At 35.6% G+C, this 20,424-nt stretch overlaps 1 protein-coding gene across 2 annotated transcripts in view; it reads left to right on the forward strand.

Annotated features, from left to right (window-relative positions):
• ARHGAP42 (Rho GTPase activating protein 42) overlaps positions 1–20,424 on the forward strand; it is a 308,974-nt gene that overhangs the window by 164,747 nt on the left and 123,803 nt on the right. For both annotated transcript variants that reach the window (XM_017545919.2, XM_037744744.1), the window contains exon 4: positions 9,915–9,986. In XM_017545919.2, coding sequence (XP_017401408.1) covers positions 9,915–9,986 — 72 coding nt within the window. The remainder of the gene's footprint in view (positions 1–9,914; positions 9,987–20,424) is intronic.

The raw sequence follows: 20,424 nt of genomic DNA on the forward strand, positions 1-20,424 counted from the left end.
TATTCTTACAGCTGTATAATGTGTTTTAAGCTGTTATTACACAAGTCGAAAAGTTAAAAAATTAAGAAGTTTAAAGTAAAAAAAAATGTTGTAAGCTAAGGTTAATTTATTATTGAAGAAAAGTATTTTATATAAATGTAATATAGTCAAAGCATACAGTGTTTATAAATCTACAGTCATGTACAGTAATATCCTAGGCTTTCTTTCACATTCACTCACTACCCAGTCACTGACTCACCTAGAGTAACTTCCAGGCATGCAAGTTCCATTTGTGGTAAGTGCCTATACAGTGTGCCTTTTAAAAAAAAATCTTTGGCACCATATTTTTACTGTATTTTTTTCAAGGTTTAGATATATTTAGATACACAAATCCTTAACCATTTTTAAAGTTGCCTACAGTATTCAATACAGTAAGGTGCTGTACAGGTTTAGAGCCTAGGAGCAATAGGCTATACCATCTAGATTTGTGCAAATACACGCTACAATGTTTGCACGATGACAAAATTGCCTAACGATACGTTTCTCAGAACACATGCCCATTGTTAAACAATGTGTAATTACATATTTGGCTCCAGGCAGGGATATGTTGGTAGAAAGTTAACCACTGGCACTCAGGTACATGTTGTATGTACATGCATGCATACATGTGGCTATGTATGTGTGAGAAATCTGATTTGTAGTGCTTGCTGATTTTCATAAAGTAAATCCTCCCACCTTGGCTGATTGCAACACAAGGTCACTCACCCACTGCAAATTGGGAAAAGATGAACACAAAGGTTCTGTGAGCCACTATGAGCCTGCTTTAGCTCACCACTGGCCCCAGACCTAATTTTTCTTAATTGCTCCCTGTATTAGGTCATCCCCTGCTTTGTTTATGTACCCCTGCATCGTGCATAATTCCTTCTTTCTTTCCCTCTTCTCTCCTGTCCTCCTCTTTATTCCCCTTCTCCCCCAAAAATGTACAACTATAATAAGTAATTTAAGAAATTGCATATATGTTGGGATTTTCTTAAGCTTTTAGCATTCTGCTATTAACTAAATACTGGATAATTATGATTAAATTACATTAACGTTCACCTACTAAGATGCAATTGTTATAAAATAACTATGACTCTGAGAATTTATTTAATGAATTTTATTTGCTTTTAAACTTGCAAAGGCTATCAGAAGTTTGTTTCAAGTCATAAATGAAGAATTATAACAGATGAATGATTTTGTTTTTTCTATCCAAAGATACTCTTAGTAGGGAATGCTAAGAACAATAGAGCAAAATTAGCAAGAAGAAATCGCATTAAGTGGGAGGAAGGGAATGATGGGATAAAAAGTGAATTACATCAATTATCACTTTGCTGAAGCTCCCTCCCCTCGCTCCCATACACAAAGCCACTTTCCCCCACTCTAAGCAAGGGGTTAGAACATGGAAAAAGAAATATTCTTGATGTGCTAATTAGCTCTGCTCAGGATGTACAGTGTCTCTGAATTTTGAGGTAGGAGAATGGGAGGAGGTATATTTTAATGAACATGAGGATATTGATGTAAACGAGGCAACTGTGTTATGGGAATATTTTTGGCCATCTTCTATAGTATTAACAAAGAGGAACATCACTGGAATGGACTAGTGGTGCCACTAAGGTACAAAGTTCAGCAGACCCGGCTGTTTCCTTAGAATGTGCAAAGGTAGAGCACTGGCTGAAGTAACCTTACCAGTGTCCCTGGAGAACATTTCTACCTAGTCAAATGCCAGAGTGAGTATTTAACCTGTTGAAATGAAACAACCCTAGGGTGCAGCCTTTCGTAAATCTTCCTTTGAGAATACAGGTTCTGAATGACATAACTTAAGTATCTTCCTTGTGTGACCTTTGAGTTAATGTAGTGTTTTAAAAAATTCTATGGAATTGCTTTTTAAAAATTGTATGCCTTTTGGTCAAAAAAGTAGTTTTTTAAAAAGTGAATGTATATATAGGTCATTTGGAATAATTATTTTAAGTAGCTTTTAAGATGTCAATTCTAATCTGACCTTTCATATGTCTTGATATTTATAGTTGAAAAGAAGTTTGACTTTGTTTTCTGACCATTTTTAGCCTTCAATATTAAAGAGTTATAAATGAAAGAGTAGTAATCAGGATGGTAATAAGTAGATAAGTGGGGAGGCAATACGTTATGTTTATGTCTGATATTTGAAAATGCTTCTACAATGCTTAAATGTTTAAAAAATATGCTTACGTTAATCCTCCATTTGAGATTGCTGGGTAGAAAGGAATAAAGCAAAAATAGTTTAACAACGACAAGAAAGATAAAATAAATAAATTACCTTTGTGGTTCAAATAACTTAGTACTCAAATAATTTCATTTGTTATCACCTGGAGTTATGACATTAATTAGATTACAGTGGATCACGTGAAATTTTACAATTTACTGTCCTCTCCCACTTGCTCTGCTGGATTCTGTGAAAATGGTCAATTCTTTCTTAGTTGAATGATTTTCCATTCCTCCACCTTCTAAGTATAGATGGTTTTATTTAAAAATAGCAAACTTTAATTTGACTTATATATTTGGTAGTAGTTATAAAATCTGGAAGCAGAGAGGATTGCTTGTCATTTTACCCTCATTAACTACTCTTCTACAGTTAAGAAGCTTTGACGTCAAGTATGTGCGAGTGAGATTTCACTCTTAAACTACAACTCCAATAGCGGTTTCCTAATTTGATGAAAAAAAAGAAAAATCTAGAGCACTGCAGTTGGCCTACTCAAAAGAATGAATTTAATAGGAGGCAATTAATGCTTTATTAAAAAATTCTTATGATCATTAGACATAAAGTAAAAAAATTCACTTTTATAAACAGGCCCTGAGATAAGGGCATATTGTCATCTTTATTATCTAGAAAAGGAAACTAAATTTGAGTAACTCAATCAAGATTGCATAGTTATCATGGTATAGGCCAACAATTAATTAAAAATAAACGGGAGCACTCTCCTGAGAGTGTACTGCTTCTACTTCTGAAAAAGGAGAGGGTACTCATATAGCACAATTCTCCAGAAACTTAAATTTATTTTCCCAATATATTTCCATATGAAAAGTATTATTGCTGATAAAAATTGAGAAAGATGAAAGTTATATTAAATTCAAGTAAGAGTTAGATCTAACTGATGAGGTCCAGTGGGGTGGAATTCATAGTGGAACTCTGTCAGTAAGTAGACCCAAAACATTCAAATGCTAAAGTAGCAAGTGACGTTCAAGTAGGAATTAAGTGGATGACTGGTATCCAAGTAGCCTTACATAGCACTTGTTTTTAGATGGTGATATGTTTTTTTCAATTGTTTTTCTCACATTAAAGTGTATGAAGTAAAATGTCTTTGACTTCTGATTACTTACCGATGCAAGATGTGTTCGTGTGCCCGTTCTCTATATCTCATGTGAGTTTTGGCCATTGAGATCTAGTTTAGAAGTGCTGTGAATTTGCTGACTAGAGAAGAATGTCTAAATTATGTAGCTATGGAGAGTTAAATTGACCAGTACCTGAGAGTGAACCCCAGGCTAGCACCCCAGTTCCCCACCCCTTGCCAGAGCTTCTTCCTGAGAAGCTGTTGAGGAAGGAGGAACTAGACACAGTTTGGGACAAGGCAGAGAAGAGATGCTTGCTTGTAATCACAAATTAGAACTGTGATGTGATTTTCAGCTGTGCCGTGATTCAGTTGCAAATATGAATGAGAAAATAACCTACCCTTTTACATTGAAGACTGTGTAGATATCTTCTGCATTGATTATGATCAATTCACTTATCATTACAGACCGTTGTGATCTTTCCACTTTGTATGGATTGTTTATATTGACATCTCAACAGGAAATTATTTTTGCAATGAACTGTACCATTCGTGTTTTTTGTTGTAAATAGCATAGCCTCTTAAAGCCTTACACAATTGCTTTAAATGGTGCTTTTGAATATTAGAATTATTGCTTAAATAGTACTTGAGAATATAATTAAATCTTTGCATCAGAACTGAGTGTTTTATTGCTTTAAACGTGAGAGGTAAGGAACAGTAATTTTTCTGACTAATGAATTGTAAGATAATGGGACACACAGTCATTAATTAATGATGAGCTGGCACCAACAGCACTGGATTTTAATCAAAACATGAAAAGGGAAGAAGTGTAAGAAGTAAAATTGTAAAGAAACATACCTTTCAGATTTCTTTTTTTCCATTGCTACTTTTTTTTTGAGATGGAGTTTCGCTCTTGTTGCCCAAGCTGGAGTGCAATGGCGCCACCTTGGCTTACTGCAACCTTCACTTCCAGGGTTCAAGCGATTCTCCTGCCTCAGCTGCCCAAGTAGCTGGGATTACAGGTGCATGCCACCATGCCCAGCTAAGTTTTTGTATTTTTAGTAGAAATAGGGTTTCACCATGTTAACCAGGCTGGTCTCGAACTCTCAATCTCAGGTGATCCGCCCACCTCTGCCTCCCAAAGTGTTGGGATTACAGGCGTGAGCCGCCACTCCTGGCCAAGCTATGTTGTTTTAAATGAACAAGTATGGTAAAATTGTCAGTAGTGAAAAGCAAGCACTGAAAATTCCTATAAGATAGCACTTGAAAATGCATGATCCATAAAAAGTTATAATTCATTATTATGCGGGGGAGGGAAATCCAAACATTTGGAGAATCATTCTAACCTCATAAAAACATTTCTGGCCATTACTTTTGAATGATTAATGAGCACCCCCTGGTGGCTATTTATTAGAACCACTTGAAATAGCAAAAGAAAGTGACAGGAAACTTAATCTCCTGGCTTAATATAACCTACCCACAGTTAAAACACATGGTAAATGCTATATTGTAAAGTATCACCCAATATCAGATTTGCTTTTCTTCTACTGAAAATAAGTGAAATCATCAGTAATTATTTTTTACTTTAAATATGAACCGATATCTATAAAAATAAGTTGTTTAAAGCCAAGGTTTAGGTAATGGCTAGTAATTATAAGTTAATTGTTTCTTAATTACTATAATAAGGCATCTTCAATAATTTATATTATCAATAGCTAGGGAGAGTATTAAAATTGATTTTGTATTTTTTCTAAAGCATCTTAGTAAGGTCATTCAAAGTTGCACATTCCACAGATATTATGGGATCCTGAATCTCCTGAACTCTGACTTGATTTTTCCCCCAAGTATTACCCTTCTGGAAGGAATTTCATCAAGCTTGTTTTGTTAATCTGGATGAAAGACTTCTTTGTGAGCAAAAATTGCATTTCTCTTGATATATTTTTTAACTTTGCAAGGTTTATCAGCATAGCTGTACTCTAATTCACATTTTAAATAAGTTTTTTCTACCCTTTATATGACATTTTCCTTTCTTATGCAGCCGCAACAGTAATTATTTTAATCCTTCCAAAATTTTAACACCTTCTTGACTTTGCATTTGGATTACTTCAGAATTGGAGAGTTTAATCAATATGATTGACCACTGTGTAGGGATGAAAGTCATGCATTCCCAGGGGAATGTACAAAGCTGAGGCTCACAAGCAGCCATAGCAGTTTGTAAATCCACTTAGTGCCCTTTGAGTGCTGGCATTTCCCATTTTGATCTCTTGAACTTAAACTTACATATTGTGAACAGCAGCCACTGACTGCACACAAAAGTGGCATCATATTTCAGAGGTGGAGCCAGGCATTTGTTAGAATGGTTTACAAAAAATGTAGGTTCGTGGTTTTCTGCTACTGCTAGGCCACTGGATAAGTTATGTTATTAATGTGGATTTCAATTTCTAGCTCTCAATAACTACACTTTAAGCCATTTGGGGGAAGCTGTAAGACTACTTAGGATAGTTATGAATACAGAGTAGACGTACAATTAATTCTTTGAAGAAGTTAACATTTATTGAGAGCCTTCCATGTGCCAAATCTATGCTAGTGATTTTTTAAAAAACAATTTATTTCACCTTTAATTTGTATAAAAGCCTTAAGAAGTACAGTATAAAAGCCTTAAGAAGTCACTGTGTGTTATCAGTTTTGGCACTGAGCTTCAAATGAAGCTGAGTTACTTTAATATTCAAGTTTTAATACATTCCAGATGATTTTTAGATGTTTGACTTTGTTATCCATAAATAATTGACTTTAATCTATATTGTGAAGACCTCAGTGTAGTATTTGACACATGAGAAACACTCAAATTATTTCTGTTGTTCTCTATCACCCTGTTAGATGTTTTCACCCCCTTTATTTTTTTCTGTTTAATACCTTTGCCCTTTATTTATTTATTCCTTTAGTTTCACATTAATAGAGTGGGAGAATAAGGAAAAAAAAAAAATGAAGCAAATCCAAAAACAGGAAAAATAACCCAAGAAATGTGGAAGAAATAGAGATAGGAAATTGTACTTGGCCCACAGGGTGGCTGTTAATTATTCTGTTTTGTTATCATCTGGCTTTTGCTTTATTCTGAGATCTTATGTATGTATCAGCCAGAGAAGGGGTTTAGCAGAGATGGAAACCATTGGATGTGAATGTGACTGCCAAGGTCTTAGGATATGACATCGGCCCATTTACTCCCTTTCACAGTCCTTTCTTTCCCAATAAAAACCAATCATTATATTTATTAGTTCTGCCAATGTGAGATGAGATTTTCTGCCATAATATTTCTGTGAGTCTTTCCATGACATCAGATGTAATTGGACCAAAGTGAAATTAGTCATTGGCTTTATCCTTTCTCTAACAAGCATATTTCTCTACCTCATTTGCCCCAATTCTGATGTGGTACCAAAGTTCCAGTGGCTCAGGCCAAAACCTTAGTATCTCCATTGATTCCTCTCTGTTTCTCCCTCTACCTAATTTGTCGTTGAATCCTTTTGTGTATTCCATAGAACTGTCGCTGGAATTCCTCCTGTGCATCTGTCAATACTGCTGACATCCCATTTTGTTCCTTATCACTTCATATTTGAATTTTTCTCCCAGCCATTTAGCTGGCCTACGTTGTCACCAGCTCTTCAGTCTCAAGGCTATCTCATATATGATTGGCTTCTTAGAAAAGGCTTTTACATTATTCTTGTGTTCAGAAGCCAGCAGTGATTCCATACGCAGGCTTCATTGCCTAGATATTGGGTATAATTCATTCTTTCCTTATTTTACTTATTTTCATTTAGTTTTCTACTAGTAACAATGTTGTATATTTCCTTTTTCCAGTTAAGTATTAATAACATTAGTTATCAGTTATTAACAACATATAGTACCTCTTTGGAGCCTGCTATGTGCCAGACACTTTTCATTGTGCTTCGTATTCATTCTACTCCTTCCATTTTATTTTTATCTTTTTTTTCCCCAGGTTCAGTAACTTATCTGACACTATTTCTATTTTAAGTGTTAACTGAAAGCCTCTCACCTGATCAGTGCGTTCACAATCATGACTGACTCATAATGAATGCTTCATAAATGCTTTCTTTATCTTTACTGCACTCCTTCTTCCCACATGCCATGCTTAGTTCTACCCCCTTGCCTTTGTTCATGGTGTCCCTGTTTCTAGAATATTCTTTACCTTTCGTGCATCCAATTAACATCAACCATCCAAATTCTGCCTGGACTCATATAGTTCTCATGCATCTTTCTTGTTGTCAAAATCCTAATGTATTTACAAAGATTTCTGCATAGTTTTTCATGTAACTATTCTTGGTTTCATCTTTGAATTTTTCTAAAATTGTTGAATAGATACATTTATGTATTTTCGTCTTCTCGAATAGACTTTAACTTTCTGCAAAATGTAGCCTATACCTTAATTCCTCCCCCTCCCCTTTCCCCATCCCAGCACTGTGCTTGGCATATATATATATACAGATATGTATGTATATGTACATGTATATATGAAAAAACTATCTTGGTCACTGGATGTGGGGGATCCTAGGCCATCTGTCCCTCAAGACTTTCATGGGAAAATATCTTCTCCTAATTGCACATGGATAAACTTCAACCAAAAAGTCAATACAGTAGTTTTAGGTATAGAAATGTATTAACCGGGCAAATGCAGAATGAGATTTATAATCTCTTTATCTGGAAATATTGGAAAGCATATGTAAGGCACTGAGTGTTTCACATTCATTGTCTCTTAAGTCCTTAGAACTAAGTTGGTAGGTAGACAATGCAGCTGATGCTCAGGATGGTTAAATAACAGCTCATAAGCAAGAGAAGCCCATTTAAACCCAGGTATTCTCAATTTTAAATCCATGTACTGTTCTTAAGCACTGTGCTGGATATCATCTTGTTCAGTTTCATAATTGTTGGGTTTTTCACCAGTTGAGAAGTATCTACCAATTTAAGTTCATGAACTTGAAATGCATTAGCTCATGCTTGCGAAGGACTTATTGCAGTTTCCAGCATAAACATTCAATAAGTAGTAGCCTTTGTGGTTGCTATTACTCCAAATTACACTAAAGTGCTCATGATACTGTCTTTCCCTTTATGCAAACTTAACATTAAAGGCTGAGTCAGCTGTGTATTGCATCTGTACAACCTGGATATGTGTGTGTGTGTTTATGTAATCGGCGTTTTATGAGACAAAGAGGTTTTAGAGAGAGGATTAAAAGTGAGCTATTTATTTTACTACTATTTCTAATCATCTCTGCCCATTAGGGCACCTGCACAGTATATCTAGAGGTATATCTGTCTGAGCTTAAAAATGAGGATTAGGTGGGAGATGTCAGTGGTATCTACAGTTGGCCTTCATTGTCTGTGACAGGATTTTTTGAGTATTGATCTACTTTCTATGTTTTCACAGCTTAGAATTTTGGTCTTCTTTTCAAGATGTGTCATTGTCATTTTTCTGCAAATCGAGCATTATCAGGATCATAGAAAGCGGTGTCAACATTCTAGTATTTATTTTTGTATTTTATCTCTGCATTTTTAGATTATGGGCTTTAAGAAATTAAACTTGATTAGAAGTTAATGAAAATAAGTGAAGGCGAAACCGTTTTATTGAAATGCGTATATTTTGATATAATTTCAAGCTTATAAAAAGGTTAGGAGAATAGTACATGGAATACCTCTATACCCTTTAACCTATTTTAAAGTAGGATAATATATTTTGACAATAAGAGTTTTTCTCTGTTTATCCTGGTATTTGCTAATTATATAATAGATTATGTTCAGTTGTCATAGTGGTAGAACAAATGATAAATTTTGTTAATTGGGCCTCCTCCTTATTTTAATGCTTTCTAGAGGCTATTTTTTAACTTAAAGATTCCCTTCCAGAATAATGATATCCTTAGAAATTTCTGCCTGCTTTCATTCAGCTGCTGCCCTTCATATTTTGCACTCATTATAGTAGTTTTACAGATCAGTATTGAAAGATATATTCATTTTGAAGTTTAAGTAAATCTCAATGTGAAATTTGGGGCTAAAATACTTTTCATTGAAATGAAATCAAATACTATTTTAGTCAGGTTGGAAGCATTAGAACATTCAGGCAAACCGCAATTCCTCATTATGAGGAATCTAATTAAATAGGGGAAAAAATGAGCTTTATTTTGCAGCTGTAGAATTCTACCATTCTAATGGCAAAATGGGAGAGCTTTTATGTGGTTTAGATTTAAAATGATTCTTGTACTGGCTATATTAAACCAGTGTAATTACAGGTATTTGTAAATTTAATGTGCTGTTTTTTAGTTAAGTCTTAGAAAAAGAAATTTAAGTATTCGAACTAAGATTTCACTACAATTAGTACTTATTTTCATATTTTTCACATTGTTATGAGGATCAAGGGAAATAATATGTGAAAACAGCTTAACTATAAAGTAGAAAAACTATATATAACATGTAAGTTGTTTGTATAGATGCAAGCTAAAACAAAGTGTATATTTGATACTTGGATAGACATTTTTCCAATGTTGTTGGCATGAAATTATGCAGGATTTAATATATGTGCATTTTTAATTTCAGATTCAAAATGCTAACGATGTATTAATTGCACCACTTGAGAAATTTCGGAAAGAACAGATAGGTGCAGCAAAAGTAAGTGTTACCTTTTATTATTCTTCAGATATCCTCCTGTTAATTAAAGATGACATCATTCCAGATGTTAATATTTTTGAAATTAGAATGACCTTTAAAAAATTTTGTAAACTTTTTGCATGGAGCCTATTACAAAGACTGGACTTCTTTTAGACATAAAAGATATATTATTATTCTACTGATTAGATAAAAGCATGTTATAAGTGAGTTCTTCCTATTCCAACAATTGTAGGAAATGAACTCTTTTGAAGACAGGGTGAAATTATGCGGAGCTTTGTTCCTAAATAAAATTAAAATTAGGCATAGGGCACATTGAAAATTCAAGCAGTGATTATATGAGTGAGAACTTTTAATATTCTTTGTATTATTTATTAATAAAAATATGTGTTTGTGAGAAAATTTAGAAATGTTTGTCACAAAGCCTTTGTGTTAATGTTTAATTGACTGTGGACAAATTAAAATTTTTCTGATTCTGGTCATCTGAAATATGCCTGCATCTTCATTCTTAGATCCATGTTTTAACCACCTGTGCAACATTATGGAAGCATATAAAATTTAAGGTTTCTAAAATAGAACTAATCATCTTCCATCCTTCCCACTTTCTTATTCTGTTTGAGTTTTCCTTTTAGTCAATGTCGCATTCCTTCCCCATTGGAACACTGCTCTCCATTCTAATGCAGAATAATTTCTACTCCTTTCCTTCTTACCTCTTGTTTGAAATATTTGAAATGGTCTACTAATTGGTTTCCACACCCTCCTTATAATCTATTAACAAATTTTCACCATCTTTGGTTATGTCATTCTTCCATTGATGAAACCTTCAGTGGTTCTGCTTGAAAATTTAATTTTGATAATGAAAGCTTTCCACAACTTGGAATTTTAAACTTTCCTTTCAGTATACCCCACCAGCAGGCATAGTTATCTGTTCACCAGTCTCTGTATATATATTTATCTGTTCACCAGTCTCTGTATATATATACCTGACACTAATCATGTCTTTGCCCAAACTTTTCCCTCCTTCTGGGCTACTTCTTACCCTTCACTTTAAGTCTTGCCAGACTTCATATCCCAGCACCAGAAACAAGCCTTCCTTATGTAGGCCTTTCTCCTGCAGATGTTCCCCTTCCAGAACTGATATTGTTTCCTTTTTGTAGGATTAAATAGCCTTTATGCATATTTCCCATAAGAAGTTAACACAGTTTGCCTTGATTAGAATTTTATATGCATTTCTCCACCAATTGTGAGCAATTTTTAAGTCAAGGACTAAAATCAGAACCATTTTTGTGTTAATTAATTCGGAAAATACTTAGTCTCATGGTTGGCTCACATGTGACATACATGGTGTTTGATTAGATATAGCTGTAAACACGGAAAAGAAGATTCCTGCACTTATGTCCCTATTATCTTTCATTAAAAAAAAGGAAATAGAAGTAATTACAAATGTATTGGGGATAGTGATGCAAAAGTGCAGAGTGCTTTGCAAGGGCACTTGTACAGGAAATCAGGAAATGTCTTCTGCAAGAAGTATTAAGGAGGGACCTCAATCATGAGAAAGGAAAAAAAAAAAAAAGTGAGGAATGGAGACATCATGGTGGGAAGGGAACAAAACTTACAAATATTCCGGACAAGGGAATGGAATATGAGAATGAATAAAGGTTTTTTTGGTGGGGAAGGGAAGACCCTGGCGTTTTAGTGGAAGAAAGTCCAGTATGTTTGGAGCACAGTGGACCCTAGAGGCAGAGGCCACATGTGCAGCTTTATAAATGGCTCACAGTCTTTTACTCCTTAGCCTAAGGGCAGTGATAAGCAATAGAAATATTAAGTGGGAGAGTGGTATCTTATTTGTATTTTAAATGTCATTCTAACTACATATCAGGCAGGGATGGGAGAAGGCCGGACTACCTGGGCAAATCAAGTTTTGGGGCTGTTGGTTAGTGGCTTTAGATAAGGAAGGTGACAGTAACTGTGGGGACAAGATGTATGAAAGCTATTTTAGAGGTGAAATGATAGCAGTAGGAAGTGGGTTGTTAGAAGGAGAAGGTATCAGGAATGCCTCTCTGGATTTCAGGTTGCATAATAGGGTGATTGTTGAACCAGTTACTGAGAGGGACAACATTTATGTTTGGATGGCAATGACGGTTGTTGAGTTTTAGTCATGATGAGTGAAATTTAGGCTCCCCTGAGACATCCATGTGATGTTGAGTTAGCAGGTGTATATTCAGATCTGAACTAGAAACATTTGGAAATTCTGTCTTTTAGGTGTTAATTAAAATCATGGGAATAGATTAGATCCCTTTGAGAAAGAATGGAGTGAGACATGAAGAGGACCCAGGACGTTTATAACCTAAGAACTCTCTCAACACTTGATGTTTGGGGAATGAAAGATAGGAAAGGGGCTGAGAAGGAGGGAACAAAAGAAGGAAAAAATGACAAAAATATGGTGTCCTAGCACAAGAAGAGAGTCTTTTCAAAATTAATAATAGCTAATTTTTACTGGCAGGGACTTCCACTGAACATCTATGACCTAATTAAATGGTCACGAGAAAACTGTGAGTTGGGTACTGGTATTATACTTACTTAAAAATGAGGAAAATGATGAGGTGGCCTGTAGCAAATCACAGAGCTGATCTGAAATTAAGAGTCAACAAGGTCCCAAAATCAGGCCATTTTTTGATGCAGTGTTTCGCTTTGTCCAGGGTGGAGTGCAGTGGTGCCATCTCGGCTCACTGCAACCTCCACCTCCTGGGCTCAAGTGATTCTTCTGCCTCAGCCTCCCAAGTAACTGGGATTACAGGTGTGTCCCACGATGCCTGGCTAATTTTTGTATTTTTAGTAGAGACAAGGTTTCACCATATTGGCCAGGCTGGTCTCGAACTCCTGACCTCAGGTGATTTGCTTCCTGGGCCTCCCAAAGGGCTGGGATTTCAGGTGTGAACCCCTGTGCCCAGCCATCAGTGGTATTTTTATAAATTGAATTAGAGCTTTGTAAAAAAATTCTTTACCTAGCACCCATATTCCAAGTTTTATAGTCCCCCGCCCCCGCCCAAAAAAACAGGTAAGTTTCATCCGTTTGAGAATTATCTTTTTTTTATTTGGAGGTTCAGGTTATCTAACAGTTGCAGTGGCAGGAGTCTTAATAACATTTTAATTTGTTTTGTAAACATCTCAATTGCAGGAGAGCTCAACTGAGAACACTCAACAGTATACTATGCCTTTGTCTATTCACTGGAAAGTTAAACTTGTGATTAAATGAAGCCGGTCTTGACAGCATTAATATTATTGCACTTAGCCTTTTGGTGGTAGTGTTTGTTTATTTTATCTGCCGGATGCATTTAGTACTAAATTGTTTCTAAGTTACCAAGTAATTCTAGCTTAGTAAAGTGAATAGTGAATTACAAATAGGCATGTTCTTCTGAAATGTATGTATATACCAATTTTCTTTTGGCATTGTAGAATAAACATACATGAAAATTATTTATTTTTTCTACTACTTTACTCCCTGTTTACTTAGGTATTTTCTTATTTGATATATAAAGTTAATTCTACAAGTGACACTCTGTTGCTTTTCAGCCTTTGCTTTGGAGATTTCCCATAAGCATGTTTGGGCTGATTAGCCAGCTGGAAGGTAGGGCTGTTGATTAAGCATAGAATCTTCCACTGCAGTCAGCGACCTCTTCAGCTTGGTCCACACGGGCATAGCAGTGTGGAAAATGCTGAGTCAAAGTGGCCTTTGCCTTTTAACAGATGATACTATTTAACTGTAGTGGATAAAATCCATGGACCGCAAACATTTCCTTTGTAGTGTATTGTATGGTACTTTGAGACACCTGATACTTTGCTGTGAAAGTGAGGCTCTTGGTAAGTTAAAGTTGTGGGAAAGAAGCATTGTGCATCTGTGAGAGGCATTAGAAAAGATTAATGTTGGGGTTGTTGAACTGAAGGACAGAAGGAAATGGGTTTTGCTGTTTCAGATACTTGGAGATTAGAAGAATTATCTATAAACAGTTGTCAAGGATATATTTATTTAAAGTTTCTTAGTACGATGGTATATACAGAATGAAACTGTGTTACATGCCAGACACATTACATGTGTCAGAGGCTTAGATTGAATGTTTGGTTTCTCCTGACACACTACTGGTTTAAATTCTAGAGTACTAGTGGAAAGTAGGTATTCAGAACAGTTGATATCAACTATATGAATTTCCACTCTAGGAATATATTCGTAGTAGTAGTATTAGGTTGATGCAAAAGTAATGTCAAAAACTGCAATTACTTGTGCATCAACCAAATAATATACAGTGAGATTAATCATAACTGTTTTTTGGATGCTTTTTAAATAAATCAACAGCTCTATTTCCGTGACTATATTAGAAACCTCCTTGTTCTCAGAGAGAATAAAAAATAAAGCCTCTCTGCACTTTGCATGCCTCTTGCTGCATAGACCAGCTGACTCAGAAATCTAGATGGAACTCTATATCTGAGTTTTTTTTTTTTTTTTCTTTTGAGATGGAGTCTCACTCTGTCACCCAGGCTGGAGTGCAGTGCTGCAATCTCAGCTCACTGCAACCTCCACTTCCCGTCTTCACATGATTCTCCTGCCTCAGCTTCCTGAGTAGCTGGTATTATAGACTCCTGCTACCACACCTGGCTAATTTTTGTGTTTTTAGTAGAGATGGGATTTCACCATGTTGGCCAGGCTGGTCTCGAACCCCTGACCTCAAGTAATCTGCCTGCGTTGGCCTCCCAAAGTGCTGGGATTACAATCATGAGCCACTGCACCTGGCCTATGTCTGAGTTTCTAATCAAAGATAATTTCCTGTGGAAAAACAAATGTGTGTTTATAAACATACATACATACCAGAATATTATGTATGTTTAGTGATGGAACTTGTGCCAAGGAGGCCAAGGGCTTGTCTTCCACATACAGAAACAAACTGGGAGGAGATGTGGTGGCCCAGTGAAGATCACAACTCATTTCCTCAGACAGAAGCCCTTTGACTCCATAGTGCTACTCTGTTGTGAAATACTTCATTTTCTTTATTTTTAAGAAATAAATGGTTTAGTGTGAAATATCTTAGTTATCAAAATGTTTCGAATATGGCCAAACTTACCCCTTGAACCAAGCATAGTTAATATGTGTTTCTCTTACTTTTGAAATTCCCCTTGATGTGTGGGGTCCCCAGTACACAGTAGGCGCTTAATTCTGACTTGTTTCATTAGAGATAAGAGAACTTGGAAATATTGCCCACAAAAGTTAAAGGATACATTTTTATTTCTATGAGAAATGTTTTTTCAGACATTGCTTTTTATTTTTAATAAGACTTTAATGAAAATCATGTGAACGTTCTTTTATGGTTTTTATATAGAAATCAGCAATATATTGCTAGTTATTTTATAGTAGAGCTTGATTTCTTTATATTGTTTTCTTGTTGAAGAGTGTAGTGGAAACATAATTCTGGTCCCCTTTTCTGTCTATAGTGGAGTTTGGTTCTGTCTCTGAACGTGGTTTATCATTTTCAAACATGCTTTATACCTGCAGTTATTTTAGCATGTAGTATCCAAAAAAAAATCTATACATAATTGTCACAATTCCTGTTACAGTCTTAGATTCCTGTCATGTGAAAAGTGACTGCACTTGTCTCAAAATAAAAATGGCATAGAGAATCTAAGAAGTATTACAAATGCCTCACTCAACTTGAGCAAAGTTGCACAATACAAAATCGATGGAAACAAATAGCTCTCCTCTATCATACTTATAACTAACTATCCAAAAGGAAAATTAAGAAAACAATCCCTTTATAATAGCCATAATAAAATTAGGTGCAGAGTTAACCAAGGAGGTACAAGATCGGTATATAAGAGGTTCCTTGGAGATTTTGTAAGTTCAGTTCCAGACCACTGACCTAAAGCAAATACCTCAGTGAATCACACATATTTTTTATTTGTTAGAGCATATAAAAGTTATATTCACACTATACTGTAGTCTCTTAAGTGTGCAATGATAGTGTTATGTCTGAAAATCAACGTACACAGCTTATATTAAAAATACTTTATTACTAAAATATGCTAACAATTATCTGAGCCTTTAGTGAATGGTATTCATTTTTCTGGTGGAGGGTCTTGCCTATTGTTGATAGCCTCTGACTGTTAGGGGTGGGAGTTGCTGAAGGTTGGGGTGCGGGTGGCAGTTTCTTAAAAGAAGACTACAGTGAAGTTTGCCTCATCGGTTCACTCTGTTTCATAAAAGTATTTCCTGGAGTGTGTGATACTGCTTTTTGATAGCATTTTACCCATAGTAAAACGTCTTTTAAAATTGTAGTCAATTCTCTCAAACACTATCTCTGCCTTATCAAGTAAGTATATGGAGTATTCCACATCCTTTGTTGTCATTTCAACAATGTTCACAAGAATAGATTCCATCTCAAGAAACTAGTTTCTTTGCTCATTCATAAGAAGCAACTTCTCATTCTTTTAAGTTTGATTGTGAGATTGCAGTGATTCAGTCTTGACTTCAGGCTCCACTTCTAATTCTAGCTCTCTTGCTGTTTCCACCACATTTGCAGGAAATTCCTCCACTGAAGTCTTCAGACCCCTCCAAGTCAACCATGAGGGTTAGAATCAACTTCTTCCTTGAATTATTAATGTTGTCAAAACCTTCTAGAATGGTGAATCCTTTCCAGAAGCTTTTCAATTTCCTTGCCTAGATCTATCAGAGAAATCACTATCTGTAGCAGTGATAGCCTTATTGTATTAACCTATTCTCGCACTGCTATAAAAAACTACCTGAGACTGGGTAATTTATGAAGAAAAGAGGTTTAATTGACTCACAGTTCCCCAGGCTGTACAGGAAGCATGGTTGTGGAGGCCTCAAGAAACTTACAGTCATGGCAGAAGGGCGAAGAGGAAGCAAGCACCTTCTTCCCATTGCAGAGCAGGAGGAAGAGAGAGAACAAAAGGGGAAATGCTACACACTTCCCAACAACCAGATCTCATGAGTGCTCACTCTCATGAGAATAGCAAGGGGGAAATCTGCCCCCATGATCCAGTCACCTCCCAGCAGGCCCCTCCTCCAACACTTGGAATTACAGTTTGCCATGAGATTTGAGTGAGAACACAGAGCCAAACCATATCAGTTATGAAATGCATTTCTTTAATCATAAGACTTGAAAGTCAAAATTACTTCTTGATCCATGGGCTGCAGAACAGATTTTATGTTAGCAGGCATGAAAGAACATTAATCTGCTTGCACGTATCAGGGTAATCAGGCAAATGGGCAATGAGTAGTACTATATTTAAAGGAATCATTTTCCTTTCAAGAGTACACTTAAAGTGTTCTGTAGGCTACACTGTAAAAAGATGTACAGTCCTTCAGGCTTTGTTGTTAATCTTCTAGAGCATAGGCAGAGTGGATTTCGCATACATCTTAAGGGCCCTAGGATTTCTGGAACGGTAAATGAGTATTGGCTTCAACTTAAAGTCACCATCTGCATTAGCCCCTTACAAGACAGTCAGCCTGTCCTTTGATGCTTTGAAGCCAAACATTGACTTTTCTTCTCTAGCTATGAAAGTCCCAGATGGCATCTTCTTCCAAGAGATGACTGTTTCATCTGCATTGAAAATCTGTTGTTTGGTGTAGCCACCCTCATCTATCATTTTAGTTAGGTCTTCTTGGATAGCTTGCTGCAGACTCTACATCAGCGTTTGCTGCTTCATGTGAGATGTTTATGTTAGGATATGGCTGCTTTTCTTTCCCTTGAACCAACCTCTGCTAGCTTCAAACTTTTCTTCTGCAGTTTCCTTACGTCTCTCGACCTTCATGGAAGTCAAGAGAGTTAGCACTGTGCTTTGCATGAGGCTCTGGCTTAAGGGAATGTTGTGGTTGATCTTCTAGCTAGATTCCTAAAACTTGCTTCCTATTTGCAATAAGTATTTTGATTTTTTACCATTTGTATGTTCACTGGAGTGGCACTTTGGATTTCCCTCAAGAACTTTTGTGTTAGTAGCTTGGCTGACTAGCACAAGAGGATTAGCTCTCAGTCTCTGTCAGCTTTCAACATACCTTCCTCACTAAGCTTAATCATTTCTAGCTTTTGATTTGAAATGGGAGACGTATGACTTTTCCTTTCAGCTGAACACTTGGAAGCCATTGTACAGTTATTAATTGGCCTAATTCTTTGTCAAGGAAGAGGGAAGCTGGAAGAGAGAGAGAGAGAAAGAGATACAGAGAAGTCCATCTGGCAAAGCAGGCAGAAGACATGCAGTATTTATCAATTAAATTCACTGTTTTATATAGGTATGAGACCATGGAGCCCCAAAACAGTCACAATATAGTATCAAAGATCACTGAGCACAGATCACCATGACAAATATAATAATAATGAGAAAGTTTGAAATATTATGAGAGTTAGAAAGTTGTGACACAGAGACATAAAGTGAGCATCATTTAAAAATATGGCACTAATAACCTTTCCAGACGTGGTTACCTCAAACCTTCAACTTGTAAAAAATACAATATCTAATGTACAGTACAACAGAGTAATAAATGAGGTATGCCTGTGCTTGTAGTTCCCTTTAGTCTAACTTCTGTCAGTGGTACTTATTATGTGTATAAAAGGTTGCAGAATTATTCACTTTATTTATCTTTTTTAACAATAATAATACTTGACCCTTTAGTTAACCAAATATTGCCTTAAGCACTTTACTTGTAAACTTATTTAACCCTCAAAACTAGCATAAATAAGACAACTGTTAAACTCATTTTATAGATAAGGAAACTGACGTACAAGGAAGTTAAGCAAATGGATCAAAGTAACTAGTAAGGAGTAGGGTCAGATTTTAAACAGAAATGAGATAAAACATATAGTTCTTTTATAGCACATTTGGTGCACAGAAGATATTCCTCTTCTTCTTAATCAGGGAAGATGGGCTGAGCTCATTTGGATAGTGAGATAGTGTCTTAAAATATTAGCAGCAAGTTCTATATTGTTATCTTAACTTAAAATTGAACCCTGGCACTTACTAGAAGTGTAAACTTGGACATTCTCATTGCCTTTTCTAAGCTTTAATTTCCCCATATGAAAAATGGAGAAAGTAATAAAACTACCTACATAGGATTGAAATAGCTTAGACATTTCATATAACTTGTTTAGCATAGTTTCTTCCACATAGTAAGTACTAAGATGTTAATTGCTTTTATTTTGTAACTATTCATGATTATTGCTATTATATACCTTCTATCAGTGTAACCAAAGTATCGTTATAAAAATGATGAAGTCATTTTTATATGTATGTAGGTTAGTTTGCCTTATTTTGTTTCATAGATGCACTTTATTAATATTCAGAAATCAACACGGAGACAACAAATCTGTATTGATTTTTGAATATTGATAAAGTGTGGTTCACAGGGCTACTAGCAAAAAGGCTTCTAGATGGACAGTACTCATAATTAATAACACTATACAACTTATGGAACACTACTGCATATAGTACTCTTATAAAGTAGAAGGTATCATCATTTTTCAGATAACTCATTTGAGACCTAGAATGATGAAGGGGCATTCTCAGCCACCAAAAGGTGAATATATACTGTAAGTAAAATTTGAATCCAAGTCTTTTTGCACTTAATTCAGTAATCTTGGCTCTGTACTATACCTGCATCCTTTAAAGGAATGTAAATCTTTCCTCTTTCTTTTTTTCTTTGTAGTTCATAGTGTGTTTTCTCTGTCTTTACAACATCCTTGTGAGGCATCAACTCCAAATGACCCCATTACCACCAATGGAAAAACAAACCAAATTACATCTCCTGGAAACTGTTAGTCAGTAGTTATCTCTGCATTTCATGTTTTTATGCCAGTCAGTCGCTGAGGCTCCCATAGAGTTAGAATTTTAGGTAGACACCTAAGAAGCCATTCTATTGGAAAGTTTTCAATTCATATTAATGTATGAATATCACTATATATTAAATGTATGCATACATACATACATACATACATACATATATAGATTATTACAGCTTTAAGTGATTCCTATGTGCTTAGATCAGAAAATAAGCTCTAATGTTATAATTTGATTGTACTTATGTTGTAGGTAAGATTTCCCTATTTTACCCTGCTAATGATTCCTTGTTTTGATGCCTAAAGACCAATACTTAAGAAACATTTTAAGCTTTCCCCAAAATTGTATTTTTCCAAAAGATCTTTATGTTACATTTTTAGGTCAAATATGGACTTTTAAAAAATTAATACTATTTACAAGTGCCATATATAAACCTTTTTTTTTTCCCCGTTTATTTTATTGCATTTTAGGTTTTGGGGTACATGAGAAGAACATGCAAAATTGTTGCATAGATACACACGTGGCAGTGTGATTTGCTGCCTTCCTCCCCATCACCTACATCTGGCATTTCTCCCCTTGCTATCTCTCTCCAGCTCCCCACCCC

Source organism: Cebus imitator, unplaced genomic scaffold (assembly GCF_001604975.1).
Source record: "Cebus imitator isolate Cc_AM_T3 unplaced genomic scaffold, Cebus_imitator-1.0 Scaffold182, whole genome shotgun sequence".
NCBI lineage: Eukaryota > Metazoa > Chordata > Mammalia > Primates > Cebidae > Cebus > Cebus imitator.